This window comes from Beauveria bassiana (genome assembly GCF_000280675.1).
Source record: "Beauveria bassiana ARSEF 2860 unplaced genomic scaffold BBA_S00006, whole genome shotgun sequence".
NCBI classification, from domain to species: Eukaryota; Fungi; Ascomycota; class Sordariomycetes; order Hypocreales; family Cordycipitaceae; genus Beauveria; species Beauveria bassiana.
Genome location: NW_007930841.1, coordinates 580,195 through 607,778, shown reverse-complemented (window position 1 = coordinate 607,778; position 27,584 = coordinate 580,195). Strand labels below are relative to the sequence as shown.

Sequence of the window (27,584 nt, the reverse complement as noted above, 5' to 3'; positions counted from 1 at the left end):
TACATCTTTCCTCAATTACATCTTTGATAAGAGAGCAAAACTTTCATCATGTACAGGAATACAGCATTCCTAGTCTTTCTTGTAGCGCTAGGGTTGCTTTCTGCTGTAGCGGCGCAGCAGGACAGCACCTGCAGCGTATTGAAGCAGTGTCGCTCAGGTTGCTGTGGTCCTTCGGGTATGACTGTACTTTGAAACCTCAAAGTCTTGCAAAAATTATGCTGATTCATTTATAATGAGCAGGCCAATGCGGCTTCGGACCTGAATTTTGCGGCGAAGGGCATGTTCAATCCTGACCCAATCATATTGATTCATCTAACCTTGATCGATAGATGTCAAGGCACTTGCAAGGCCGTTGCCGAATGCGGCAAATATGCTCCTAAAGATGAGTTTGACTGTCCACTTGGAGTTTGTTGTAGGCAAGTCAAACGTCATGAAACAAGTTTAGATTTACACAACTTGACTAACTTGCAGCTGCCAGTCAATACGGGTTTTGCGGCACGCAACCCAATTTTTGCAACAACTGTCAAAACAAAGGCGGCTGCCCTGATGTTGAGTAAGTGGCTTTGAGGCCGTGCTTCAAGATTTCTTACTTATTCCAATTTCAGTCGCCCAAAGTGCGACGAGACCGACGATGCCATGAAGTCCAAGGTTCGAATCGCATATTACAACGCCGAGGGTGCCAAGCGAAAGTGCGATGCTGTGCAGCCTGAAAACATTCCAGCAGGGGTCTTGACTCACATCAACGTGGCTTTTGAGGGCATCGATTCTAATCTCGAAATCACCGACACTATTGGGGAGACCGTCGCCCGTGTATCTCGCCTCAAGAAGATTTACGCTGGCTTGCGTGTCAATATCGCCATTGGCGGTTGGGTCTTCAATGACCCGCCTACAGAGCACCGCTTCTCCGACATGGTCTCTACACGTCCTAATCAGGAGAAATTTATCAATTCGCTCATCAAGTATATGCAAAAGTATGCACTCGATGGCGTGGACATTGACTGGGAGTACCCCGTCGCTGATGACAGAGGTATGGCAGCTCGCATATAGCCCTACACTATTCTCGAAAACGCAACATCTAACAAGACTCTTTAGGCGGAAACCCTGATGATTTCTCAAATTTCGTGCTCTTCATGTCTCAATTGCGAGACATGTTTGATAGCGTCGATCCTGGCTGGCAAATCACACTGACTCTGCCGTCAAGCTATTGGTACATGCGTGGCTTTGACATTAAACGACTCGAGAAATATGTCGACTGGTTCAACATGATGACGTATGATATCCATGGCGTATGGGATAAGGAGATTCGTTTTACTGGCCCATACCTCAAGGGTCACACCAACAAGACTGAGATTGAAGATGGTCTCGACCTGCTGTGGCGGAACAAGATTGACTACAACAAAGTGGTCATGGGTTACGGGTTTTATGGTCGAGGATTCCACATCAAAGACCCCAATTGCCATACTCCGCCAAATTGCGAGTTTGACGGCCCCAGTCTCCCAGGCTCATGTACCGACACTGGCGGTATTCTTTCCTACGCTGGTATGTAAAATGACCATGAACTACTCATGAAACTACTCGGTACGGGTTTGAAGCACTCTGCTAAATTTCTGGACAGAGATTCAAAGTCGCAAGAATGAATTGGGCACCACAGTCACATACGACAAGGCTTCCACTGTCAAGTACATGATCTACGGATCAAACCAGTGGATATCCTTTGATGACGCGGAAAGCTTCAAGGATAAAAAAAAGTATCAATCTTCTCGCTGTCTAAGAGGACTCATGATTTGGTCCGTCGACCTGGACAATGCCAATTTTGACGCCATGGCGGGACTCTTTGGCGACGAGAACATGTCCAAAGCCCACGGCGACACACGCTTGACCGACAAGGAAAAGGGCGAGCTTGTGAAGCAACTCGCGCCCTATACAGGCCAAAACTGCTACGTCGCCTCCAAGTGCGCGTCAAGCGCCCGAGATTCTACGTTTGGCGCAACGTGCTTCACCGGCTACAAGCCAGTCGAGATGGCGCACGCGCCGCGGCAAATCCGCAGCGACAAGCACGAGGCTCTGGAAACCTGCAAAGAGGGCACCTTTCACTACGTCTGCTGCCCTGAAGACCAGATGCCCAAGAATTGCGAATGGATCGGCGCGCCGAAGCGGTCCGAGATTGGATGTTCGGGCTTTTGCGGCAAGAAGCAGTTTCAGCTTGCGACCGATGGCTACATTGACTACAAAGGAACGGGCAGTTGCTATCAAGGCCGTCGCTCGGTAAGAAAACATGTTCAATTTTGCTCCATGAATACTCTCTGCATGTTCTTGGCTAAAAATCAGGGGGCATTAGCTGTGCTGCGATTCGACAGACTTTTTCCAAGACTGTTGGTGGTCTGACTGCGGCCATTGGGACGAGAATTGTGGCAATTCGGGCAAAGTGGTTGCATGGAGGCTGGATAAAGACGATGGATGTGAGTGCATACTTTCTGAGCTGGCGAGTTGATTCAAGGCCCTGACCAAATACTTCTTTAAACAGCGACTTGTAAGCCTACCGACCAGCTCAGGCAACCGCTTCGATCATATTGTTGTCCGAAAAAAGGCAAGTGCTCCTTTCTTTCCCTTTTATATATCTTTTCTAGCTGCTAAATCACAACTTTCTTTCAAAGATCCTCTGGAAAATTGCTATTGGTCCAATGACATTACCCTTCTGGATCCTCCGAAAGGGGAAACTAAGCAGTACTCGAAATCGTACACGGACTTCTTTGTCTGCAACAATAAGGAGTGCCCTTACTATGACATCAAAGTCACGACCGCTCTGATCCCCCACACCTCCATTGACTGGGTCAAGAAGGATGCGATTGACTGTTCAGCTTATCCGCAGATGAACGTGGTGGAACCTGCATATGGGCTCTGCTGCAATCCGCCCAGTCCGTTCAAGAAGAAATTGCCCGTTGATCCGTCTTTCCTGTGGTCGGATGCTCACAAGGAAGATGGCGCCGAAAATGTGTGGGAGTTTGCTGATGACTTTGGCAATAATAACATGGACACGAGCCCAGACAACTTGTACGAGAACCCTGGCGACGATCCATATGGCTTCATCATGCTAAACGGGCCGGATGGCTCGCTCAATGACAATTTTGGCAAGGACTTTACAGTGGTCAGTGACGAGGAGCCACAAGGTCTCAAGAAGCGCTCGCTCCTCACCACCAACCAAACTATTCTGGACAATGTCTTTGAGGACGCCCCGGAAACCATTTATGTCTACTGCAACCACGCGCCAGACTCCAGAGCATGCCGTCGCACCTTTTATAAGGGTGCCCAAGACACAATCATTCGACTGCCAGACCACGTTGGCGAGGGTCCATTCGCTCGCATCGTATCAATGAAACGCGCGGATCAGCCTCGGCTTCCGTCCTGGGTTCACCGCAAGCGGACGATTGAAGCCAACAGAAACGGCATCTACGAGCTCAAGTTTGACTACAATTTTGGCGCCATCAAGAGAGCCGAGAATGAGCAGGTCAACATGCGCGTCGACTTTACCAACCTGATGGAGTACTGGGATGATGTCACGGATGAGCCGGCAGACAAAAAGAGGCGGAGCAGTAAGCGCGACTATGCCAGACACTTGGGCTTTGATGAATGGAGAGCCCGCGTCGACCATGCCAAGAAGCGCGATCTTGAAAAGGCAGGCCGCGACGAGCACATTGCCAGCCGCAGGTCCTTTACCCCAGAGCCTGACGATGTTTCCACTCACGCCATGGAGCGCCGCTGGTACGGAGCCTTTAAAGATTGGTTGAAGAAACTAAACAACATTGTCAAGGACGAAAAAGGTTTCCTGCCCATGGGATGGAACTCCGTCTTGACGCTGTACAGTGGTCGGCTCGAATGCGAAAGCGATGCGGGCATCACGTTCCAGGCAGGCCTCGACGTGACTGCCGACTTTGACTTTGACATGCGCACGCAGTACGCCTACTACTTCTCGGGCACGATTGTCCCGCCCAAGATCATCGACACCTATGCGTACGTCGGCGCCCATCCGTACATGGAGGCCGGCATCACCGTCGCGGGCGAGGCGCATCTCGAGTACACGTCGGACCGCAAGAAAATCATCGACACGCTCACGTACCCCGGTCTCGCCATCAAGGGCATTGCCGCGATTGGCCCGTCCCTGGACATTTGGGGCCAGATCCGAGGCGAGGTGACCGTCGCGGGATCGATGCGGGTCGGCGCTCGGTATACGTTTAAGCCCATTGAGCTGTACATGCCCAACGACGACAAGAAGCTGAGCACAGCTTCCACCTCGCTGGAAAAGAATGACGGCGACAAGGAGGGTCTGTCGCCGGTATTCGAGGCCGAAGTCGAGGCCAAGGTCGGTTTTGGTGTCTTGGTCACGCCAGAGGTGAATCTGGGTCTCAAGCTTGGTGGTGGCATTGGTAAATTCGAGGTGAGCAGCACTTCTGCATGTGTTTTGTCTGGTGTTCGGGTTGCTAATAGTTCAATAGAAAACTCTCGTAGATGCGCACATCTCGGCGTTTGTCAACACCACACTGTGGTTTTACGCCAAAGCCAAGGCTCAACTGGAAAAGGGCTGGTCGTACGAATACGGAATCCAGTTCTTCTATAGAGTAGGATTCTCAGCCATCGTCGAGGCTATTCTCATCGGGAGCTGGAAGACGGATGCCTACTATCCCTTTGAGGAGCAGCTCATAGACATCTATGGACCTGTCCGGGTCTCCTCCTCGGACACGTCTCGGAAGCGCCAGCTGCACAGCTCTCCGGGCGGACCGCTACCGCAGCCGCTCTTTGGGCTACCTGCACCGGAGTTTGGCCCTGTTCGCAGAGACCTGCCCAAGTTTTCCGGTCCTGGGGTCTTTCAAATGGGCGCCGACATGACCGCCAACGGCACTTATCGCGACGGGCAAGACACGGCCATGGCAGCGGCGGCCGACAATGGGAAAAAGGAAGAGGGCACTTTCAAGTTCGGTGACTTTACCTGCGTCACCGGTGGGCTCAACGGCTGCACCGCCGCGACCATACCGCCTGACCCGGACGACCCGGACATGCTCAGCAGCATGGACATGGCGTCCGCGAACCAGACGGCCTCTAAGCGGCACGAAGCCGACATTGCCAAGCGCGCCGTCGCCGCCGCCGCCGCCAGAGGCGAGTGCCCGGAGAAGCTGCCGAAGCTCTACTACAACTGCGTCTCGTACTTTTCCGACTACACGCTGCTGAAGCAGAAGCCGCGAGGCCGCAGCACGACGATGCCGGGCATCTGCAGCTCGGTGCAAAAGTTCCTCAACAACCGCAACGGCCAGGCCAACAGCAGGGGCACCAAGAGCAGCTGGACCCTGACGTGGGACTCGAAAAGGGAGCGGGCCAGCCGCCGCCGCGGCCAGAGCTGCCCGACCAAGACGGCGGCCCGGCTGGGATTCTGCGCGGGCGACAACTTATCCCGTCGAAAGGCGGCCTGGGGCGATCAGAAGCTTGGAAGAGCTCTCACCAACTGTGACGAATTTCCGTTTGCCTCGTCCGAGGAGGGTGGTTCTGATTTCTATGGCCTGTACCCAAGCGTCGGGACCGGCACGGCGAGGACGTGCGTGCCGAGCTGGCAGAATGACCAACAGGGCCTCTGCAACAGTAGGTGACATCTTTCCTCCACTCGGTCTGGTGCAAAACTCCTAATCGCTCCCCAGAGCTTCTTAGTAATCTCGACACCAACATCGTCTATTACAACGACAGGTAGGTAGACGCAGCGTCGCACGCCCGATGGCTTCTCTGACAAACGTGCTGCAGGAAAAAGCCCGAGTCTGATGCAACCAAGGCAGAGTGGAAGAATTGGGGTCCGCAGGAAGATGGTTGGGTCACCGCGGGATGGGGCAATAAGCAGAGAGTGACTGGGTACGCAAAGACGAACCTCCAGGCGCACTCTGCAGGCATCAGCGCCGCGGTAAGTTGAGATCCGCAGTAACTCGTCTTCAGTTCACAGCACTAATGACGGCTCTTCTGCTTTTTTTTTTCCCAAGCACAGCAAGATCAGAAACGCGAAAGCTGGTACCACAAGCGCAATTTTACAGTCCAGCTGGCCTATCCAAAGACGGCCGCTGCGACGTCGCCGACATTTCCCGGGCTGAGAAGCATGTCTGGCAATTTGTTTGCGGGTAAATCGTACACGCCAAGGGTCAAGGCCCTCAAGTCAATGGACAATGTCATTTGCGCCGTCAGCACCAACGGGCAAAACCGATTCCGTACCGTCAGCATCAACGGGTATTGCTGGGACGGTGTGCAGACGCGAAAGAAATGGGGCGGTCTCATTGATGTCATTGTCGCATTTTCGTAAGTTTCGGTCGCGAAGAAAAGGTGATATGCCTTTCTTGTGTTAGCTAACCAAGGACTTCTCCCGAGCAGATGTCGCTTGAGCTTCAGGAATACGGGGAAAAGAGATCAAATTCCAATCGGCTTCCTTGGTGATGAGCCGGTATATGGTGTGTTTTCGTGATTCCCGCTCAAGCATTTCACCCTGTACTAACTTGATAAATCAGGCATTGAAAAGGTTGAAGGCACCGATATCGAGATTGAGGTTCCGAAGGGCGTAGAGCTTGGCGCTGGTCGAGGTCCCGCAGAGGATGACGACGTCAAGGAATTGGATGACATCTCTTCCCACAACACTTCATTTGCGGAGAGAGATTCTGAAGATGTATGGGATGATGATGTTCGTGACGTAGGCGGCTCGTGGGATGTTGACATTGCGGACGCGATAGAGCACGGCTTGAAAGGCGAAGAGTAGATCGCGGAAACGAGCGCTGCTAGGTTGCGTAGGCTAGAAATCAGATTTTCGTTTGAGAGTTGGGCTTTTCTTTCCACACACTAGGGAATAAGGAAGTCGCGCTGTGATGGTGGTCAACCCTTTCCACATTGCAGATGTTTGTTTGACATGTCGTCCATCGGGACTATTATCGTGCTGCACATTCTTCGGGGATGTGCTGGAAAGAAGAGTAGTTCCTCCAGCTTCGAGAAGGGGTCGTCATACTACACTTGAGAACGCTCCGTTTGACTGCGAACCTCATCTTCAATCGAGTGCAGGTTCGCGTTCATGAGTCGCCCAAAGGAGCCGCGCGGTTTGAGGGCGCATTTGGAATGGACAAGGCGAGTTAATCGCGAAAGTAATGATTGTTCGCGGCAGTGTGATTTAGCTGGGATGAAGAAATGGATATATTTTCCCCGTCGTGAATCATCTGGCTGTTCATGTGCTGAACCTTGTCCCATACCTGTACCGTCTGAGCATTTGTTAGCTTGGTTACTTGCCTAAGGCGTTTGTTGATTACGGCTGTAGTGGCAGATAGGTAGCTAGAAAGCATTTGTTTGGCCACTAAAAAGATCCTCAAAATTCCAGGAGCTAAAAGCACCCAGTTCACTGGAAATAAAAGTGTCAAATAGCTCGTGCATGGACTGTAATCATCCATGTTGCAAATCACAGCTCTGTAGGTTAGCTGCGAGCTGCTCGAGGCTGACGAGGAAGAAATGCTTACAAGCTTATTTGCCTATCCGTATATGGCCAGTTTCCACGGAAGAGTCCGGGTAGCAACCCCACCAGCCAATCAGCGTTGCCCAATTTCCCAGCTTTTGCACACATTACGCTGCGAAATGGAAAACTTGGCGCCTCAGGCCAGCAACCCGGACCCAAAACTTTCGGCAAAACGCAGAGGTCACCATCACCACTTTGACGCAAAAGACCTCACAACCGAATCCGTTCCTCCCCATCCCTTCCGCCCCTTCGGTCGTCTCCGACTCCATCTGCGAAAATCGGCTCGGATCTCTCTTCATCATACACACAATGGCTGCTCTCTCGACTGCTTCTCGCCTGTGCCTGCGCTCGGCGGCCAAGCCAGCCGTGCCCGCCGTCCGCGCCCTGAGCAGCACCGCCATGCGCTCCGACGACGCCGCCGCCAGCTACAGCAGTCCCTTCAAGGGCGCGTCCAAGGCCTCTCAGATTCCCGATTTCGGAAAGTACATGTCGGCTAAGCCCGAGGGCAGCAACAAGCTCTTTTCGTACTTTATGGTTGGTGCTATGGGCGCCCTGACGGCTGCGGGTGCCAAGAGCACGGTTCAAGGTAACGAATTTCATCAATTGGCGACGAGCAGAATGTGATCGGGAATGCATTACGACGGGACAGCATTCGAGAGCGTGATCAATTGATTGCCAATGGCTGTCCTTTGCCTGTCCCCGATACGACGAGTTGGAGATTGCAATTGGAATCAGAGTTGCTGACGTGGGTGACACCATAGAGTTCCTCGTCAACATGTCCGCTTCTGCCGACGTTCTGGCCATGGCCAAGGTCGAGGTCGACCTCAACACCATTCCCGAGGGCAAGAACGTAAGCCTTTTCACTCCCCCAATCCCTCTACCCGACCCCTCCGCGCAAATGCTAATCTGGCACTCCCTCCCCTGCAGGTCATCATCAAGTGGCGCGGCAAGCCCGTCTTCATCCGCCACCGCACCGCGGACGAGATTGCCGAGGCCAACAAGGTCGAGGTCGCATCCCTCCGTGACCCCCAGTCCGACGACGATCGTGTCCAGAAGCCTGAGTGGCTCGTCATGTTGGGCAAGTCTCGCAAGGATCACCCCGACTCTCACGGAAGAGAAAAGCTAACCCCATCAATAGGTGTCTGCACCCATCTGGGTTGTGTCCCCATTGGCGAGGCTGGCGACTTTGGTGGCTGGTTCTGCCCCTGCCACGGCTCCCACTACGACATTTCCGGCCGCATAAGACGAGGCCCTGCGCCTCTTAACCTCGAGATTCCCGCCTACGAATTTCCTGAGGAGGACAAGCTCATCATTGGTTAATGGAGCCTCGGCAAAAATCTGCAAGAAGAAAAGAGGAGCATTCGTGACAAGCAAAATAAAAAATACACGCACAACACGCCATCCTGCGTTGTAACAATATCAAAGGGGGTGTTCTTTTTGTTGTTGAGTTTCTCTTTCTGAAAAATGAAGGGAGGAACCAAATTAAGGCATTAGAGAGCAAAATGTGTGATTTTCATTGGGGAGAGCGCAAAGAGGGCAGGAAGAGGAAAGGTACGAGGACAATGCCACCAGTCATGGATATCCCCGTTACCCTTTTTATTAGACGTTGGGGGAAACGCTGCAGGCAACATTGTACAAATTTAAATGTTCCATGAATCAATTTCCTTTTGTTACAAGAACCACCTGTACGTTTTGGTATAACTCGCACCTGCCTGGAAGCCTCAGTGCAGACTGCCTATGTCCACGACGCCGTAAAGTAAGACGCCAACTCCCCGCACTCTTCCAGTAATCGCATGTGACTGTTGATGCAGTTGGCCCAGTTTGACATGTGTGCAATAGCATGCTGCTATTTCTTTCCATCCCGCGTTATATATGGCGCACATATACATGTTGATAGAACGGTCTGGATTTGTTTCTTTCGTCCCTTCTATATCTCACAAAGTAAGCGTTTCCTTGTCCACGCTTTCCGCTCTTGTGACAACTTTTTGCATTTGTAATATTTCCACCCATCTACTCTAATTACATACAAAGGCTTTTTACTTCATTTCTTTTGCATCGTCCTCAATCCGCTTCGCCTTGCTCTTCTCAGTGACCGTGGCCATCATCCTTGGGCTGCTCGGGATCCAACTTGATAAGGGTATCAATACGCATGATGGAAATGCATGCCTCGACGGCACTCTTTAGCTGGCGAACCTTGCTGATACTGGGCTCGAGAACACCAAGCTTGAGCTCATCCACAACCTTGCCGCGCGTGAGATCAAGACCATAGTTCTTGTAGCCCTTTTTGCGGGCAAGCGTCTTTTCGTCGTCGTTGGCGTCGACCTCTTGGGTGCGCTGGGACAGCGCGTGTCTTGAGCGCAGCTGCGCGACTAGTTCCGAAGCATCTTTGGCGGCGTTGACGGCCAGCGTCTTGGGTATGACCAGAAGCGACTGAGCGAATTCGCCAATGGCCAATTGCTCGCGGGAGCCGACTGTGCCAGCAAACTCCTCCAGGTAAATATGAAGGGCAGTCTCGACGGCACCGCCACCGGGGACGATGCTGCCGCTCTCCAGAGTACGCTTCACAGCGCAAAGAGAGTCGTGAATGGAGCGCTCCATCTCGTCGAGGGTGTAGTCGTTGGGGCCGCGCAGAATCAAGGAAGCGGCAGAATGGTTCTTGGCCCCGCGGATGATGATACACTCGTCGTCCGAGATGCGCTCCTGAGAAATGGATTCGGCGGAGCCGAGGTAGGAGGGATCAAATTTCTCGTCACCGTTGAGATCCGAGAGGGTACTCAACAGGGTACCGCCGGTGGCCTTGGCGATACGTCTGAGGTCTTCCTTCTTGCAGCGGCGGACACCCATGGCGCCTTTCTCGATGAACATCTTCAGTACGAGGTCGTCAATGCCCTTGGTGGTAAGAATTACATTAGCGCCCGCCTTGAGGATGAGATCAACACGCTCAAGAATCATGCCAGACTCGCGGGCACGAATTTGCTCCAGCTGCTGAGGATCATCGACTGTAATTTGAACGCCGAGCTTCAGGCGCTCCTTTTGCAGGTTCATGTCCAGAATAGCAATCTTGGCGTCCTGAATGTAGGTAGGCATGGCCTGCGAGGCAATAGTGCAGTTGAGAGCGTAGCCCTTGACGAGCATGGATTCGCGAGTGCCTTTGCCATGGGCTTTGAGAATGTTGACGGCCTTGACGGGGTATTTGACTTCGTTCTTATAGTTGGTCGTCTTGACGGTGGTAATGGCGTCGACAACCATGTCGGCGAAGAAGTCGGAGTCGGCGCCAATGATTTTGCTGGACATGGAGGTTTTGGCAATGTTGATAAGGGACTCGCGGCCGAGATTCTCAACTTTGACGCTGACATTTTCCTGGAGGTACTTGACGGCTTCGCGGAGAGCAAGACGGTAGCCAGTGATAATGGTGGTGGGGTGTATGCGGTTCTTCATGAGCTCGTTGCCGCGACGGAGCAGCTCGGCGGCGATGAGAACGACCGAGGTCGTGCCATCACCGACTTCCTTATCTTGTTGCTGGGCGAGTTCGACGAGAATCTTGCCGGCCGGGTCTTCGACGTCGAGGAGCTGAAGAATGGTGGCGCCGTCGTTGGTGACGGTGACGTCCTAGTTTGCGGTGAGTAACAGAGCGAGGGGTAGGAGAGCTGGGCGAACAGAATTGGAGGCGGAAACGTACACCAATATCGTCGACCATCATCTTGTCGAGGCCACTGGGGCCAAAGGAGCTTTTTACGACATTTGCGATGGCTTGGGTGGCCAGCACTGGCGAGTTGGGCAGACGAGTTAGCAACGGTAGTTTGGTGGGATGCGGCGGCGAGGCGTCAATGAGGCGTACCGTTTTGGTCACGAATGTCGGAGCCGGAGATTTTTTGGCCACCGAGAAAGAGAGTGCCGTTCCCTGGCTGTTCAAACATGGACGCCATATCTGCAGCGGTACGTGATGGCGCTGGTGATTGGCAGAAGGAAAGATTGTGGTGGTGATTCCTGGAATCGAGTTTCTGCCTGCGCGACGCTATAATTTACCACGAGCTTCCACAGTGGACCATCTGCCCCTCGAAGCTTTTTTTGGGGGGGAGGATGGCTCGGAATGAGAGATTGTTCCAGTTCCGGGGCGAGATTTTGGTGGGTTTTGATAGAGGTGGACGACGGCTGATGGATGAAAGCCACAGGTAAGGCAGCTTCAGCTTTCAGGGCAGTCTGTGGCGATAGCGTTTACTGTTGTTAGCGTGCAGCATGCGTCTTAGTGCCTGTCGACAGCGCTGCTCAGAAGTCCCAGCGGCTCTCCAACGCAGCAGCCCCGCAAACTTTTCCACCGTGGAAAACGAGCTGCTTGCTATTAACTACAGCCGCCTTTCGGCCTTGGCTCTTGGGCCTCTATCAAGCTTTGGCGCCACCCATTGACCTTTTTGTTGTCTCGACCGGTCCCCATTTCCTGATTGGCCACGCCTGCCCTAACCCGGACTGCCCCTCCGAGCTCAGGCGCTGGTGGGCGCGGGGCAGGGTCTTCCCCTCCACCAAAAAAAGAAGAGCCCGCCTCTCGTGGTCACCCCCCGAACGAATCTTGTCAGACCTCGCCCGCCCACCGTGTCTCGCTTCTCACAGTGACTCAGACGACGCAAACGCCCCCTCGCTCGCCTTCGAGTTTACATATAAGCTTGGGCGAGTTTTTCCACGGCGAGAAAAATTATAGACCCGATCCGCACCTTCAACTACCCCGCCCTTCAGTCAACCGCTCCTACACAGCTTTTAAGCTCCACCAAGTATCCCGTTTGACTCCTTTCCGCCGCAATGGAGGGTGTCACCGAGCAATCCAAGAGCGCCTTGAAGAAGGCCGAGAAGCAGGCCAAGATGGCTGCCGAAAAGGCTGCAAAGGCTGCTAAGAATGCCTCTAAGCAAGCCAACCTTCCCGTCGTCGGCGGCAAGAAGACGGACGATATCATCGGCATTACCGTTACCAAAACCGACAACTTTTCACAATGGTACCAGGAAGTCGTCCTCAAGGCCGAAATGGTCGAGTACTACCAGGAAATCTCCGGTTTCTTTGTTCTCCGTCCCATCTCCATGTACATCTGGAGCACCATCCGCAAGTGGTTCCAGGAACGCATTGAGAATCTCGGTGTCGAGGAAGCCAGCTTCCCCATGTTCCTTTCCGCCAAATCTTTGGAGAAGGAAAAGGATCACGTCGAGGGCTTCGCTCCCGAGCTGGCCTGGGTCACCAAGGCGTAAGCAGTTACTCGCAACTTTTCGGCACACTTTACATAATTATACTAACATCCGTGCGCAGTGGTGATAAGGATCTCGAGGTCCCTGTCGCTGTCCGTCCAACCTCCGAAGCCGTCATGTACCCCTACTATGCCAAATGGATCCGAAGCCACCGCGATCTCCCCTTGCGACTGAACCAATGGAACTCGGTTGTGAGATGGGAGGCTAAGCAAACCACCCCTTTCCTCCGCACTCGCGAATTTCTCTGGCAGGAAGGCCACACGGCGCATCTGAATGAAGAACTTGCTGGTGTTGAAGTTCTACAGATTCTCGACTGGTACGCTGGCATTTATGAAGAGCTGCTTGCCGTTCCCGTCGTCAAGGGCCGCAAGACCCAAAACGAAAAATTTGCCGGTGGATACTACACTACTACTGTTGAAGGCTACATTCCCTCCAACGGCCGTGGTATCCAGGGCGGCACGTCTCACTGCCTAGGCCAGAACTTTAGCAAGATGTTTGACATTACTGTCGAGGACCCTGCCAACAAGGGCAACCACATTCACGTGTGGCAGAACTCTTGGGGTCTGTCCACCCGTGTCATTGGTGTCATGGTCATGGTCCACGGTGACAACAAGGGTCTCGTGCTCCCTCCCCGTATCGCCAAGCTGCAGACGATTCTTATTCCCGTCGGTATCAACAAGAGCACGACCCCCGAGGCTCGCAAGCAGCACGAGGAGCAGCTCCTCGACATTCAGCACACTCTCAAGAAGGCGGGTGTCCGCGTCGATGTCGACTTCCGCGATGGTTACACTCCTGCTTGGAAGTTCAACGACTGGGAGTTGAAGGGCGTTCCCCTTCGCATTGAGTTTGGTCCCAAGGATGCTGCCAACAAGGTTGTTTCCTTTGCTCGTCGTGATACTGGTGAGAAGGGCACTGTTGCTCTGGATGAGCTCAGCACCAAGATCCCCGAGCTGCTCGAGACCATACAAAAGGACATGTATAGCAAGGCCGAGACTTCGTTCCGTGAGCACCGTCTCAAGATTACCAACTGGGACGAGGTTCTTCCTGCTCTCGACAACAAGAATGTTGTGCTCATTCCCTTTTGCGGTGACGGCAAGTGCGAGGACCGTATCAAGGAGCTCACCACTCGCGTAGATGAGCAGCCTGATGTTCCCGAGAACCAAAAGCCTCCCACGATGGGCATGAAGTCGCTCTGCATTCCCTTTGAGCAGCCTGAGGGCATTGTTGCTGGCGAAACTGAGTGCCTGAACCCTGAATGCAAGGGCAAGGCCGACAAGTGGACCATGTTTGGCCGCAGCTACTAAACTTCCCGAGCCGCGTCTCGGCGAAAGAACTATGAAGCCGGTGTTTGTATTTGACAGTAATATTGGTTGCGAGGCATATATGTGGCGATACGGGGACGAAGCACTTGAACATGTATTGGCGGCGTTTACTTGACTAATTGTTTTCTTGCCGGCATTAGACTTGATGGTCATGATAGAGTGCAGAAAATAATATACGAATTGATGAGAGATGGTGCTTTGTGAAATGGAGTATAGTTGCAACACTGCATCAGAAAGACTTGAACTCTCAAACCAATACAACCAATGCACGACTGCTACAGTTTTGGACCAATGCAGCGCACGTAAAGTCTCGGACCGATACAGCGCATATGTCTGTTGCATTTAATCAACACCACGCAAACTTTTCGTTGGCGACCCATTCCACGTCATCTACCGAGCCGGCGCCAAACCACCGCAAACTGGCCAGACTGCTCTCGTCACGCTGCACGATCCTGCCTTGGAGCTGCGGCAGCCTCTCCCGAAACACGGCGGCCACCCTCGCCGACGGATTCCACATCTCGACGCTGCTGGCCCCGCAGCCTGCCGCCTCGCGCCTCGCCACCTCCATGATGCCGTCGAGGGCCGCCGCCAGCTCCTCGTCCGACGTCTGCGCGTCGTCTTCCACCACGAGCCGCAAAAAGTGCAGGACCGTCACGACCGGCGACGACGACGACGACGCGCCGTCGGACCTTGACCGCACCCAGAACCCCCAGACGCGGCGGCGGGTGTCACTGGCGTCATTACCAGGCGTTGGTGGCGTGTACAGCGCGCCGCGCACCCGAGGAGTGGCCGGGCCGGGGAGGTTCCCCGGCATGTGGTGGTCCTCGCGCCGAAAGTGCCACTCGAGCGTCGCGTAGTCGGGTAGGACGGCGACGCGCAGAGTTTGACGGGCGTCGGCGTCGGCAATGGGCCGCGAGAGCTGCGCGCGGAGAAGCTGCTCGTCGCGCGCGGTGAGTGCCTCGAGGTGCTGGTCGGTGAGCTCAGTGATGCAAGCGGGCGTAGATGTAGATGACACGCTGTCGCCGCCGCCGCCGCCGCCGCCGACGGGAAATGCGAGGTGCATGTTGCCCATTGGCTTCCACTGATGGTTCGCGTAGAACCGCGGCCCGATATCGGAAAACAGCACCGAGAACCGGGCAGCCCCCGGCGAGGCCTCTTCCCTCCGCGCGAGCGCCGCGCCGAGCAGCTCCATCATCCTGCCCGCGTAGCCGCGGGACCGGTACCCTGGCTCTGTAAAGACGCTCGCGACGCCGTGCGCGACAACGTCGGTGACGCTACTCCCGTCCGGGCTCGCGACAATGGCGCGCTTCGCCAGAGTCTCGCAGCTAGAGAGGACCGGGCGCGGATCGTCGCCAGCGGTGGTGGTGGTGAGGATCCAGGGCGTTAGGCCGCCGTCGCGGGCGAGGGCCGTGTGGGTGAGGAGGTGCTCCTCGCGCGCAATGTACTGCGCGAGGGTGAGGCCGCGGCCCCAGGAAGGGTGGGTGGCGCGCCACGCGTGACGGTGCTCGGAGGGGGAGGCGGCGGCGAGGACGACGAAGGGGGAGGAGGCGGGGGGGAGGGATGAAGAAGTCATGATGGAGGGCGGGGGGGTTAGCGCTGATGTGTACACACGGGTTGGTCGGCTTGGGACTTTATGAAGATGAAAATTGAAGAATAAGAAGAATACAACAAAACCAAGCCTTAAATGGGCAAAGGCTCTAGTTATGGCAATGGATGATATGATTGAGACATCAGACTTGCCTTGTTTTAAAACTAGTGATGTGGTTCAGAGGGCGCGCCGTTGCGGACAAGCTTCCCCAGCATTCTGGATCCGCTGCGCTTCGCCGATGACTGTCTACCTGGGGCGGCACTGAAGCCTTGAATATATCGTGAGTCACAGGCATTCAATCAGCTAGGAGCCAATCATCATAATAATTATTCCATCGTTGGGGTATTTGACTTTGGATTTGCTAGTTGTTGTGTTATACTTGTAGAGAACATTCTTCTTCGTCGACCAGCAGCTTCATCCTGACAAGACCCCAAATGGAGAAAGCAACGGAAATGAGGATTTCTTTTGGCCATGTTGAATACGGCCACCAGTTCTCAAAATCGAGCGGCGTTCAATAACAAGCAATAGATTCGCCACGGGGGGCCAAATAGCTACCACCGGCGTTTTCCGGCTCCCACCGACGCTCACTTACACGGAATCTGGCAATTCCTTGCTGCTCCTCTTTCAGCCGCCGATTGCGATACAGTGCTCCAAGTAGATATGAAATACCGCAATGAGCGACTCAAATTTCTTGATTTTTGTTCTTTTGTGTTGCGTAGTATTCCTTTCACACCCCTTCGCCAGGACATTGGACAGGCTTCCGCGCCAGAGCATGTTCAATGAGCTTCTTGTAGTCCACAACAGCGCGATCCATATCCCCCACCGTCAAGTGCTCATGGTCCGCGTGCGCGACCAGTATGCTCCCCGGGCCGTACAGATATCTCGCATGATTTCCCTCGAGGCCGGGAACATCCGTTCCAAAGTTCACCACGCACGTCTCGAAGCCTACCGTTACGACGACTTGTCAGCAGCTGCATTACATCACCCTCCAAGAAGCAGATTCACGTTACCTTCTACATCGTAATCGCACGGGACGGCGCCAAAGCTAGCACCCCATTCGACGGTAAACGCCTCGGCGTCCACGTCTCTCAGTATCTCCAGCATCCTCTGCTTGACCTGCTCGTGCCCGTCGGCCTGCGGCCCCGTCGCCACGCGCAGCACCAGCGACGCCTCCGCCGCCTCGGGAATCACGTTGCCCGCCACCCCGCCCCTCATCACGCCGACATTGACCGTCGTCCGCCCGAAGCGCTCGCTGCTGCCCAGGTCCCCGTCCAGCAGGCCCTGAAGCGCCCGCACCAGCAGCTCATTCGCGCTCTTGCCCAGCCACGGGTACCCGCTGTGGCCCGCGAGCCCCCGCGCCTTTACCGTGCAGATGATGAGGCCCTTGTGGCCCCGCGCGAGCTTGCCCTCCGTCGGCTCGCCAAAGATGGCGGCGTCGAAGCCCGTGGCCAGCGGCAGGCGTTGGAGGAGCGCCGCTGCATCCGAGGCAGAGGCAGAGGCAGCGCCGTCGTCGCCGTTGCATCGCGCGTTGAGCACGCGCGAAAAGTGCCGCATGCCGTCTCCGCCTTCCTCCTCACCGACAACGTACAGCAGCATGACGTCTTCGGGCCGGACACGTTCCTCGGCTAGCAGCTCGTCCAGGGCGACAATCTGCGCGGCGACGGCGCCTTTGGTGTCGGAGCTGCCCCGGCCGTGGATCTTGGTGTCGACCGTAACTTCACCGCTGTCGATGGAATAAGGTATGTGTGGCGGTACTGTGTCAATGTGCGCCGTGACGAGCAGCCGAGGAGCGCTTACATCTTCCAAAGAGGTTGCTTTGCGCTTGGGCCAGGCGAGGACGTTGAAGCGAGGGCGATCGGCTGGTGTGTCGCTGCGGTTGGGTAATACTTGTCGACTGGTCTGGTATCCATTCTTTTCAAGATGTGCAACTAGAAATTCGCCGACTTCATTTTCGCGGCCAGTGACAGAATCAATCGACACGAGGTCTCGATGTAAAGCCAAGAGCTTCGTGCGATAAGGCGGGATCGCACTCATGCTTACTCGTTGGCCGTGTTGATCGAACATCAGTTGGACTGGTGACAAGTCATGTACAGGCAATGCAGTTTCCCGTAGTAATAAGTTTCATTACTCCAATATTCCATCGGAAATCAGACCACCCACTGAAATGACATGACGATTCGGACAATCCCGCATCCGCACACATCAGCCCCGGCAACAGCGCCTCTCCCGCCACACGGAACTCCGCGAGCATCGCTCTCAACGTATCAATCAATATATACATTGGGGCAAATTAGTGATCATAGCGGAATAATTCCTCGCCATAAGACAAATTATGCAGAATTATGCGGATGCAGCCGGATTGTCATCCCTGTGCGCCCTTTCATCCTCACGCAAGGCTCGCAGCACAATGTCCCGATACACCTCCGAGGCGCCCCAGACGTGAAGCTTTTGCAGCACTTTTGACGTGCTCAGAAGAATCTGACGACTGCCCTGCCTTGTACAGATGTCGGGTATTTCGTGCATTCGAAGCACGAAATGATCTCCGCCGTGATCAATCCACTCTTGTAGACAAGCGCCCTCAGGGCTGTTCTGGTCTCCAAGCCAGTCCAACTGGCACACACGCCGATGGGTAGGGGCTCTAGCAGGCGAGGCCTGTGAGGAAGCCACCGGAGTGGCGGCTCGGATGAGAGGCGCCATGGTCCATAAGAGCAGTCCGGCGCGAAAGGCGTCATAAGGTTCGCGCGGCATGTGATATGGATACAATCTGGATATTGACAAAAGTTGCGCGCCAATTCGGGCCATGCGACGCACTTCAACGGGATATGTCTCTCCCCATGCACGCAGCCGCTCCGCTGCAACTTCCCGCACATTTTGATCTCCTGCAGCTGCTCCTCTACGCCACTCGGCATCCAAATGATTGCTGATCTGATCTGCAGCAATAATCTGAGCGACAAGAGAGATCCTGGTCCTATGTACAAGACCATGGAATTGTCGCTCCTCATGCAACCCACTGAGACCGTTGAAGGACTGCGAGCCAGCTCCGGTCGCACTCGCTATAGCTTCCAATGGGGCTGTCGCTGCGAGAGTGGTTAGCAGGGAAAGCGCCGTGTCCATGTCTTTGGAAGGAACTGAGTGCGTGAACAGTTCAGGCATGGGAGCCGGGCCCTGTAGCGACAGAACGCAGTCGCGATAGTCCCATACTGTGCGCAGCAAAGTCGTAGTCATGAGAATGAGGTGAAACTCATCGGTTTCTTCAGCGTTTCTACCCAATCGCTGCGTCGTAGATGAGATTGACGAGTCAGGAGACAACGACTGGGTCGCATCAGGTCCCAGTGAACTGCTTGAATGTCGTGCTACGAGGCGTTCCAACGTCTCTCGAAACGACGCATTTCGTGGAGGTGCGCCATTCGTCCATGGCTGCAATGATGCCCATGCTCGCGAAGACTCTGCTTCCCAATGACTGGTCGAAGCCGGCAAGTCGACTTTCATCTCAACCAAGGAGAGATGCGGCCTGCAGTTCCGATAATACGTGGCTGAAGCATCAAAGATCTTGATACAACCGCAATAATAATGTCAGCAGTAGAACGACCTACAACGAACACCCACTTGCATCGCGAACTCGCCACCACCATGTTGGCAATGCTTACATATATTGACCATGCCAGACGGCGCAAGCGTTCGGCTTGTATCCACGACAACCACTGCTCCTGTACACTGGACGCTCCGTTAGATTTATCCGAAGCGGCTTTAGGTCGGCGATTTGCAAACAAGCCAGCGGCGCGGGCGCTGGCGACGACAAGACTCCGATTATTGTCGCCAAACTCAAACAGACGTTTACCACTGCTGCTGTTGCTCAGCACTGATTGTAGCGTTTGCGCCGCAAGGAACTCGTAACTTCGAGTTACCATGGCATTTTGTTCACTCTAAGATGACATGTTACTTTCGAATTGCTCGACGAGCGAGATGTCAAAGCTGAGCAGCAAAGGTACTTACCATGCACACAAATAGACGGCGCAAAAGCTCACAGAGTGCCTTGCTGAATGCACGAGCGTTTTCAAAGTCGGAGTAAAGGACGCCAATGGCACACATTGATAAGGTGAGAACAGGATAAGCACCAAGATCGAACGTAGGCCGATGAATCATCGGCAGGAGCTTGTAAAACACCAGGTTAGCAGCTGTAAGTAGTGTGAAAGATTTGCTGTAGTAGGAGGCAGTACCGTGTCGAAGTTAGCAAAGTATAAATCGATGAAGTAGTCAAGCTGAGGGGCGGATGGAAATTCCACTATCGACATGGGTGTCCAAAGACTTTGCGTTAGAGGTAGCCGCAGGTAATTCTCCAAGTTTTTGCGTGTTGCAGATGTAGCTGGAGGAATAGAAAAAAGAATAGGAAACGGTTCTTGTGGTCCGCCAGCCAGTGCAGGAAGCGTCTTAGTAGGCCGTTCAGGCTGCCGGTGTCCGGGCGTCGGTGATGAGGGCTTGTCCAGAGTTACTGCCATGCGATCAGGTGGCTCTCCATTACTGAGAGGGTTGGATACAGGAGCAGGAACCTCACTGCCGGTGGAATTAGAGTAATATAGCTGCGGCTCCGTCTTTGGCAGAACACTTCCAGATGGGACTGCACCAAATGGATAACACAAAGGCGCGGCGACGGCGGCTGCAGATGCCACGGGCGAGATAGGACCTGGAATCATGTTGAGAGTGGTAGTTGGAGATTGCCACTCCCAGGATGAAGGACTGGTATATGTTGGATAGAAGTCTGCCACTCCGATGAATTGATCGAGGGCCGTTTGCGACCACCAAGCTGGCTCGGGCTGCTGCTCCACGGTTCCAGAATCATCAAGCAAGGCCTCTGTGTAGCTCACGTCCATCTGCGATGGGACAAGCTCGTGGCTCAAAAGCTGTTGGTCAGGAAACGACGGGTTGAACAACGTCGCCGTGGTTGCAAGAGGAAATGACCCTGCGACACCTGATACAACAATTTCACCGGTTTCGCCGCCTTCTGGGCAAGTGTGATTCTCCAAGTCCAAGTCATCGTTACGAGGTTGGAGCTTTTCGCTTGCATATACACAAGTTAGACCTTTGATGTCACAGCGTTCGCAGGAAGGGACCTCCTCGCTGCACTTGGTCTTTGCGCTGTCATGTCCAAAAGAAAGAAACGTTAGTGATTGCACAGCCAAGGTTGAGTTTCAAGACTTTAGTTTAGGAATGTGTTGGTTTGAGTACAACAGTGAGTTGCTGCAACATGATCTTGACATGACCATGCTTTGCCGACGGACCGGGAACAAATGACTGAATCATTGAGAATAATTGATACGTACCTTGCACAAGCCAGACAGGATCGCTTCCTATTTTTTCGACCTCTGTGTGCACCATCATGAGTCCGGCCATGACGCTTGAGTGAGTCGCTAATACAATGCGATCGTCAGCACTGTAAGTGTGGCGGCAACGGCTGGCAAGGGGACAAAGACTAACCTCCGGTCGAACCGTCTTCCGCACAACGGACATATGTGCTTCCCAGGCTCGGAGCGGTCACCGTTCCTACGAGACCTTGCGCTGGCTACCATGACAGTATTCTTGGCGGCAGGTTTCACCGGCTAACAGGACATGGAGCATTATTGTCGGAAGACGAGTGGTTTGGGAAATACCACAATCTATTCCGGGGGGCAGAGGGGGAAAGAACGTTGGTCCTAACAGCAACTGTCGAATCACGTGTGGGGCGTCAACCTTTACGAGGCGTTGAGAGGCGTTCATGTGCGGGCGTTGGTGCTGGCCATGTTTGCCTCTTTGCTTGCCCTTGTTGAAGCTAATCCCCGTACCAAATTAGCTGCTTGGCAAGGGTCGCTCCCTGTGACTTTTCGAGCATCGATTTACGGATGAAGCCTTTTGGAAAAGAATATAGATGAAAATCGAAGATGCGGGGATTGCGGAAGCCGATTGTTGGTTATTCTAGTTGATGATTCTTGTTGTGTGCCATTGTGCCTCGTCCCATCATTGCATCTGGGGATGATGCGACAAGCGATAATGCATAAAATGGGGCAATCCCGCATCGTGACCAATAGGAGCCAGGCTTGGCTTTTGCGCCCGCGATCGCCACAGAAGGCTGGGCTAGGCTGCAATTGCAACACCAACCTAACTTCGTTCATCTGACCCGAGTAAAATAGTGTACGGAGTAGTGTGGCTGTCTTCCAACGGCCGAACCGCTCTATGCCATTCGACCAGTCGAACCCTGCGCCTCTTATTACGAGCCACTAGCCCTGCTAGCTCCTCATCTCCTGTACCACTTGTCAGTTGCTTGCTACCCACTCGCCTCGGTCCTCCCCCCCCACCTGCCGCGTCCCCCCATCCAACGGGTTTTATATGGCCATCCGGACTGTGCATCCGAGACTGCGGTGGCATCATGCATCGGCATCGGGGACATGTCGTGTCACCCTTCAAATTAACGCCCTGCGTTATGGATTACATCTACAATCCTCTCAAAGTCGTCGTGGACCCGCCACTATGCCTCCGAGAAGAATCAATGTGGTCACTGTGAGCCCGCGTTAGTTATATATCATGTGTCTGCTTATTTCTGCGGCTGCAGTGTAGTAGTTAACGTTGCCTACTCAAGTCTCAGCCCCAAAAAGCGACTCGAAACCCTCGACCATTACGGCCCGTGATCGAAACACCAACGTGGCAATGGCGGCACCTACTACAGAAGCACCACCAACAGAGTTTGCTGTTGCTTTGTTCGAGGGCTTCCAGGCTCTTGATGCGTTTGGGCCTCTGGACACTCTGAATCTTCTGTCTCGACGCGACAAAGACAGCAACCGCAAGATTTCCCTTTCCGTCCTGGCCGCGACAAAGGATGCCGTATCGACAGCAGCACCAGACGCGCACCAAACCATTGAGCAATGGGTCTTGCCCACGCACACCTTTGACGATGCGCCGGACAATATTGAGGTGCTCATCATTCCGGGCGGCCAGGGCACGCGCAAGCCAGAGACAACCCAGCCGATAGTGGACTTTCTCCACGCGAGATTTTCCAAGCTGCGCTTCGTCATCACCATCTGTACTGGCACGGTTATTCTCTCCAGAGCAGGTCTGCTCAACAATGTCAGAGCGACTACAAACAAATGCGCTTTTGACTGGGTGGTGGAGGCGTCCAAGGAGGGCAGCCCCAAGGTAGAATGGGTGCGGCGGGCGCGGTGGGTGGATACAGGCAAAATCTGGACGGCTTCTGGAGTTACAGCTGGCATGGACGCAATGTTTGCCTTTGTGGCTCAACAATATGGTGAAGATGTCGCCGCGAGCATAGCTGAGACGCAGGAGTATACGCGTCAAACTGATCCTACCAATGATCCATTCTCGACGATAGATTACACTAAACTAAATGCTGAATAGATGAATAGTCTGGAGCAAAGCGCATCGCATAACTTTTACTTCTTTCCCACAACCTATGTTAGCTAGAGGAATGTGATTTAGGCTTGAACTCCTGCAATTGTTCGGTATGTTCTTCTCGCCTAAGCAAATCAGATCTGCAATCATTTGAGTCGTCAATGAGTTCTTTCCTTGAACAAGAGTTGGGTTGGTTAGCGGCCGTTATCGGCGACATACCTTCTGTCAATAGCAATGCCACAGACTAAACTGATCGATCCCGCTGTTTACATCCACTGTACACCCGCCAGTTGGACTACAGCCTGATTGCTGCTTTACCTACCAAAAATAAACACCAGATTCAATGGCATTAGGAATTATTAATCAGGTGGTCTTCGGAAAGGAGGTGGTTGTGGAGGGTTCCCAATAATTGATTCAATGCACCCGGAGCTCCAGGTGCGACCTGCGCCCTGTTCATCAATGGCTCTTGCCCTGACGGGAATCGCATCTTCCCGAACCCGTCGACTCCGTGGATGAGGGTTTATTTTGATAGCTTCCGATCTACAAGTTCTTCTTAAACCCGGCCAGGTACTATATCCTTACTGTTTGAGCCCCTTGACCGTCGCAGCACTCGTTCGTTTTCTGGCAACCATCTGATTACAAGGTTAACTGTCGCGCAATGTTGGCCACTGCTTCAAGTGGCATCCTCAAGGACTGCAAGACTACTCCCAGTTCTTCCGTCAACTTGCGAGTCAGCCTTACGGTTGATGATCTTTCCCTCAATGGGCTGCTCTCACAACCTTTGCTACCGGACCAGGCCTTAGTTGCTAGCTTCCGCAATCTTGAGTATGCAAAAATACCCGGCAGGTGGCACGAGGCTGTACCTGTCAATTTGAAGGACTACCCACGCGGCGAAGTCCAGGCGACACAATGGGGACCACGGCCGCCGCAGTCAATCGATGAAATGCATACGCTGACAGGGCATCTTTATCCGCGCCTTTCCCATTTGGATCCTACCGATGAGCTCAAGTGTCTCAATCTGAATGTCTATGCACCTGCGATAGCGTTGCCCAATGCCTCTGTCGGGCAGAACGCTTCTACACTGCTCCCAGTGATTGTTTGGATTCATGGTGGCTCGTTTCGATGGGGAGATGGTGGATGTGAATGTGGTAAGTACTGCGTCGACTATTCCAGACGTTTATTGAGGCTGGTCCATGGGCTATCGTAAATTGGAACGAATCATCTAACAAATTCTCTGATTCGTTGTAGATGGACAATACCTTGTTGCTCGCTCTATGCAGACCCAGCAGCCTGTGCTAGTCGTTGGCATCAACTATCGGCTTGGAATGTTGGGCTTTTTCAGCTCAGAGGAGCTACGCCAAGAGGCGTGCGATCGAGGCGAGAAAGGTTACGCTAATCTTGGCTTCCATGACCAGAGACTGGCACTACATTGGGTAAGTCACTTGCCTTATTGGGGTTAAGGTTTTTTTTTTAATTGTTCACACTCTCTCGGCCTGTGTTAAAGTTTCCTGGCGCAGAATGCTAACACTTGTCTTGCAGGTACGTGACAACATTCACTTCTTTGGTGGCGACAAGTCGCGCATCACGATCGCTGGAGAGTCGTCTGGTGCCATCTCGGTCCTTGCCCATCTCCGCAGCCACGAGCCGGTGGCTCGCAACGCACTACTCATGTCTCCCGCCACTGTAGCGCCGTGTCCTGTTGCGGAGACGCAAGTCACCTTTGACAAAGCTTGCGAGACGCTGGGCATCTCCAATGAAAGTGTAAGTTACAAGCTCGAGACGCTGAGGCAACTGCCTTTCGAGCGCCTCGACGAGCTTGGAGAAAATAGACTGGAGTTTATGTTGTCTGAAGATCCAATCTTTTTTGACAATTGGCCAGCTGGAAAATTCGTTGAGGTTTCGTCGTTTCCAAACTGGGCGAATCGTGTGGTGGTTGGCCAAACAGCGGAAGAGCTTGCGCTCATGGGCAGTGTCTGGAAGAGCCTGCCGCCCATCAGTTTGTTGAAAGCATGGAAAAGCGTATTCACTATGCCAGGTTATGCGGAAGAGGTTTTCGCCACGTATGGTGTAGCCGATGTGGACAGTGGAATCGATGCCACCGCATCGGTAGAGAATTCCCGCGTCGCCGACGCCCTCGTCGACTACCTCAATGACGCAATTTTCGACAATGCTGTTCGCGCTATTGCTGAAACACAGTTCAAAAATGACCAGTCTGCAGAGACTGCCGGTCTCTCAGCACGTGCGGCTGAGGTCCATGTGTACAGCTTCGAGCAAAAAGACACAATGGCGACCAATGCACTGCTCAAAGATCATGCGTACCACTCACTGGACAATGCTTTCTTCTTTTACTTCCCTGGTGTGACAAAACCAACAAAAGATTCGCAGGTCCGCGCAACAGCGGATGCATTCAGCGGCGCGGCCTTGAACTTGGCATACGACAACGAAGCCTGGCCACGGGTTACTGGACCAAACGACCATGTGGCTCGCTTCTGCGGTGAAGCCAAAATCCCGACTCGGAAACTTGACACGCCGCGTTGGGCATCACTGGTGAATACGGAAGAAAGGCTGGAGCAATTCCTACAGGGTAAAGATCTTTGTTGGGACCCAAGAATTATTCAAAAGCATCTGCCAGCCGAGGTGAAAGAGTCCGCGCCAGAGGTGAGTGAATCCTAGATAGACTTGGAAATAGAACCTATGAATACAACTACTTCCGTTTAGCTTTAGCTTGTAGTTAAGAACAGGTGTGTAGTAGTGATGTGAAACTGTGGAAGTGGCTTATAAAGAGCTTTGACTGACAAGACTAAAGTAGAGTGTCTTGTAACTCGACTTTTCCGTCTCCGATATTTCCAATATCAATTTGGATGTCTACAAGATCTGAACTGGTCTCTTTCAACAACAACGGCTAATTTTAGTGACCCATACTTTGTTTTTTCTTTTTTTAAGGGGGGTTGTAAGATACACTCCTAGTCAATTACTGCCCGAGTCCCAAGGTACCTGTAATGTACGTCCTCATCAGTGATTAAAAAGACTGACTAGTATCTATGGACATCCTCACATGGCATAGAAAGTGAATAAAAGGATATGCCGGTTCTTCTTGGCATGCTAGCAGAATGCGCAGAATGCAAATGCGGGATAAATAGTCAACGGCCTATCGGAGCCCGACAGACCGCTGCTTTTGGACAGCGATACCGGCCATTGTCTTGTCAAGACATCGATTTTGAGGAACCGGAGTCTCCATCATCACCCGTATTTTGCGTCAAGCTGTCGACTCATAAATCATCCCTGCCATGTGCTGTTGTGCGGGCGCAGAGGGCTCACGAGTAAATATTCACACGTGGCGCTTTGCGGAGGGTTCGATAGTTTGCTAGGAAGGAAGCCCAATTTTTCGCCAACCAACGCCACACAACAACAACATGATAAACTACCTACGCAAACGGTGAGTACGAGGTGGCGAGGTGCGGGAAGCATCGTTCAGCACAGCCCATGAATCTTTTGTGTGCGCCCGTACGTTTGAGGCTCATTTTATTGAAAGCTGTCTACAACAATCTTTGGGAAGCTTCGGCGGACCCGGTTATGATGTGCATCTGTGTAATTATCAATGCTTGATTTCATTAGCTTTTTTTGAGTGTGACTGAAGCACCTTTGCATGAAAGCTTTATATGGGTTTCCTTGATGTTGATTTAAAATTGCGAAACGTGTTTTTTGTTTTCGGCTCGCTGCCGCATTCCACAATCCTAGAAACTTGTTTTGGCCCGCTTTTGCTGGCTGGGTCCGTACGTCAACTAAATAAACTCACCGTTGAAGAACTGGTGGGATGTGAATCACAGGCCCTGCCCACGTACCTACGTACGTAGCACAACGTAGGTAGGTAGGTATCCGCGAGTTTGCGGCTGAATGCAGGTCAACAATGGGTGGTGTTGACAGGATCCACCAATATTTTCCTTGCTTGCAGATTTATTATTGTTGGTTTGCCCATTCACACACACCATTAAAGACGCTCGGAGTACCGCGTGGTAAAGAAAAAGAGGCCAAGGCCTGCCTGAGGCGCCGCCCAATACCAACGGTGCTCAAACGGGGCTCAATCAATCAAGCCTTCGCTTGCTTCGATGCCCACTTGGAGACTTTTTTAGTTTCGATTTAGGCTGTTCTCGAAGGGCAAAAGACTGTCTCCACCCCCCGCAATCAAGTCCCCAAATTTTGTTCTTCTCCATAGAAAGAAGCGATGACCCCGCATTCAGGGCGTTTGATCATGAGACTCGGTCTCACCGGCAAAAGCTTTGGGGAGCTGGTTGGCTGAATGCTGCGAAAAGAGCTGGGGTGCCAGGTAGTGCCAGGTAGTGCCAGGCAGTGAGTGCCAGGGTCCCCCGGTCCCCTCCAACTAGCGTATCCGGGGGGCTGCAGGGGTGCGCTAGCAGCAGGAGGTACGGAGGTGTGGGTTTGCCCTTGTCGTTTCTATGAAAGAATTGTCCGGGACCGGGGGTGGGTGCCCTTTTTCATCTCATGATGGTGAACTACTTGCCTGATGGGAATACAAGAATAACTATTAATAACTTGTCAAACATCC

General features: G+C 53.3%; 9 protein-coding genes across 9 annotated transcripts; 5 read left to right on the top strand and 4 right to left on the bottom strand.

The window, feature by feature from the left end:
• Window positions 1–48: 48 nt before the first annotated feature.
• BBA_02941 (chitinase A1) lies at window positions 49–6,772 on the top strand (the record flags this gene model as incomplete). The annotated part of the gene is made up of 13 exons (XM_008598038.1): window positions 49–175; window positions 472–553; window positions 606–1,027; window positions 1,093–1,539; window positions 1,616–2,265; window positions 2,358–2,459; window positions 2,525–4,432; window positions 4,491–5,625; window positions 5,682–5,727; window positions 5,782–5,935; window positions 6,017–6,321; window positions 6,394–6,470; window positions 6,528–6,772. The coding sequence occupies 13 exons, from the start codon at window positions 49–51 to the stop codon at window positions 6,770–6,772; spliced, it is 5,700 nt and encodes a 1,899-aa protein (XP_008596260.1).
• A 1,047-nt stretch (window positions 6,773–7,819) lies between these two features.
• On the top strand, window positions 7,820–8,830 carry BBA_02940 (cytochrome b-c1 complex subunit Rieske; the record flags this gene model as incomplete). Its single annotated transcript, XM_008598037.1, has 3 exons — window positions 7,820–8,096; window positions 8,272–8,360; window positions 8,438–8,830. 3 exons carry the CDS (start codon window positions 7,820–7,822, stop codon window positions 8,828–8,830), a joined length of 759 nt encoding a protein of 252 aa, XP_008596259.1.
• Window positions 8,831–9,595: 765 nt separating this feature from the next.
• BBA_02939 (T-complex protein 1) lies at window positions 9,596–11,436 on the bottom strand (the record flags this gene model as incomplete). The annotated part of the gene is made up of 3 exons (XM_008598036.1): window positions 9,596–11,119; window positions 11,190–11,275; window positions 11,349–11,436. The coding sequence occupies 3 exons, from the start codon at window positions 11,434–11,436 to the stop codon at window positions 9,596–9,598; spliced, it is 1,698 nt and encodes a 565-aa protein (XP_008596258.1).
• Window positions 11,437–12,301: 865 nt separating this feature from the next.
• On the top strand, window positions 12,302–14,040 carry BBA_02938 (prolyl-tRNA synthetase; the record flags this gene model as incomplete). The annotated part of the gene is made up of 2 exons (XM_008598035.1): window positions 12,302–12,735; window positions 12,798–14,040. 2 exons carry the CDS (start codon window positions 12,302–12,304, stop codon window positions 14,038–14,040), a joined length of 1,677 nt encoding a protein of 558 aa, XP_008596257.1.
• Window positions 14,041–14,404: 364 nt separating this feature from the next.
• On the bottom strand, window positions 14,405–15,631 carry BBA_02937 (GNAT family acetyltransferase, putative; the record flags this gene model as incomplete). Its single annotated transcript, XM_008598034.1, has 1 exon — window positions 14,405–15,631. The coding sequence occupies one exon, from the start codon at window positions 15,629–15,631 to the stop codon at window positions 14,405–14,407; it is 1,227 nt and encodes a 408-aa protein (XP_008596256.1).
• Window positions 15,632–16,373: 742 nt separating this feature from the next.
• On the bottom strand, window positions 16,374–17,680 carry BBA_02936 (peptidase family protein; the record flags this gene model as incomplete). The annotated part of the gene is made up of 2 exons (XM_008598033.1): window positions 16,374–16,591; window positions 16,657–17,680. The coding sequence occupies 2 exons, from the start codon at window positions 17,678–17,680 to the stop codon at window positions 16,374–16,376; spliced, it is 1,242 nt and encodes a 413-aa protein (XP_008596255.1).
• A 306-nt stretch (window positions 17,681–17,986) lies between these two features.
• On the bottom strand, window positions 17,987–21,019 carry BBA_02935 (C2H2 type zinc finger domain protein; the record flags this gene model as incomplete). Its single annotated transcript, XM_008598032.1, has 5 exons — window positions 17,987–19,195; window positions 19,294–19,569; window positions 19,640–19,798; window positions 19,864–20,723; window positions 20,965–21,019. 5 exons carry the CDS (start codon window positions 21,017–21,019, stop codon window positions 17,987–17,989), a joined length of 2,559 nt encoding a protein of 852 aa, XP_008596254.1.
• A 1,302-nt stretch (window positions 21,020–22,321) lies between these two features.
• BBA_02934 (DJ-1/PfpI family protein) lies at window positions 22,322–23,026 on the top strand (the record flags this gene model as incomplete). The annotated part of the gene is made up of 1 exon (XM_008598031.1): window positions 22,322–23,026. One exon carries the CDS (start codon window positions 22,322–22,324, stop codon window positions 23,024–23,026), a length of 705 nt encoding a protein of 234 aa, XP_008596253.1.
• A 652-nt stretch (window positions 23,027–23,678) lies between these two features.
• BBA_02933 (carboxylesterase-like protein) lies at window positions 23,679–25,744 on the top strand (the record flags this gene model as incomplete). The annotated part of the gene is made up of 4 exons (XM_008598030.1): window positions 23,679–24,168; window positions 24,269–24,453; window positions 24,560–25,678; window positions 25,739–25,744. The coding sequence occupies 4 exons, from the start codon at window positions 23,679–23,681 to the stop codon at window positions 25,742–25,744; spliced, it is 1,800 nt and encodes a 599-aa protein (XP_008596252.1).
• Between the last annotated feature and the right edge of the window lie 1,840 nt (window positions 25,745–27,584).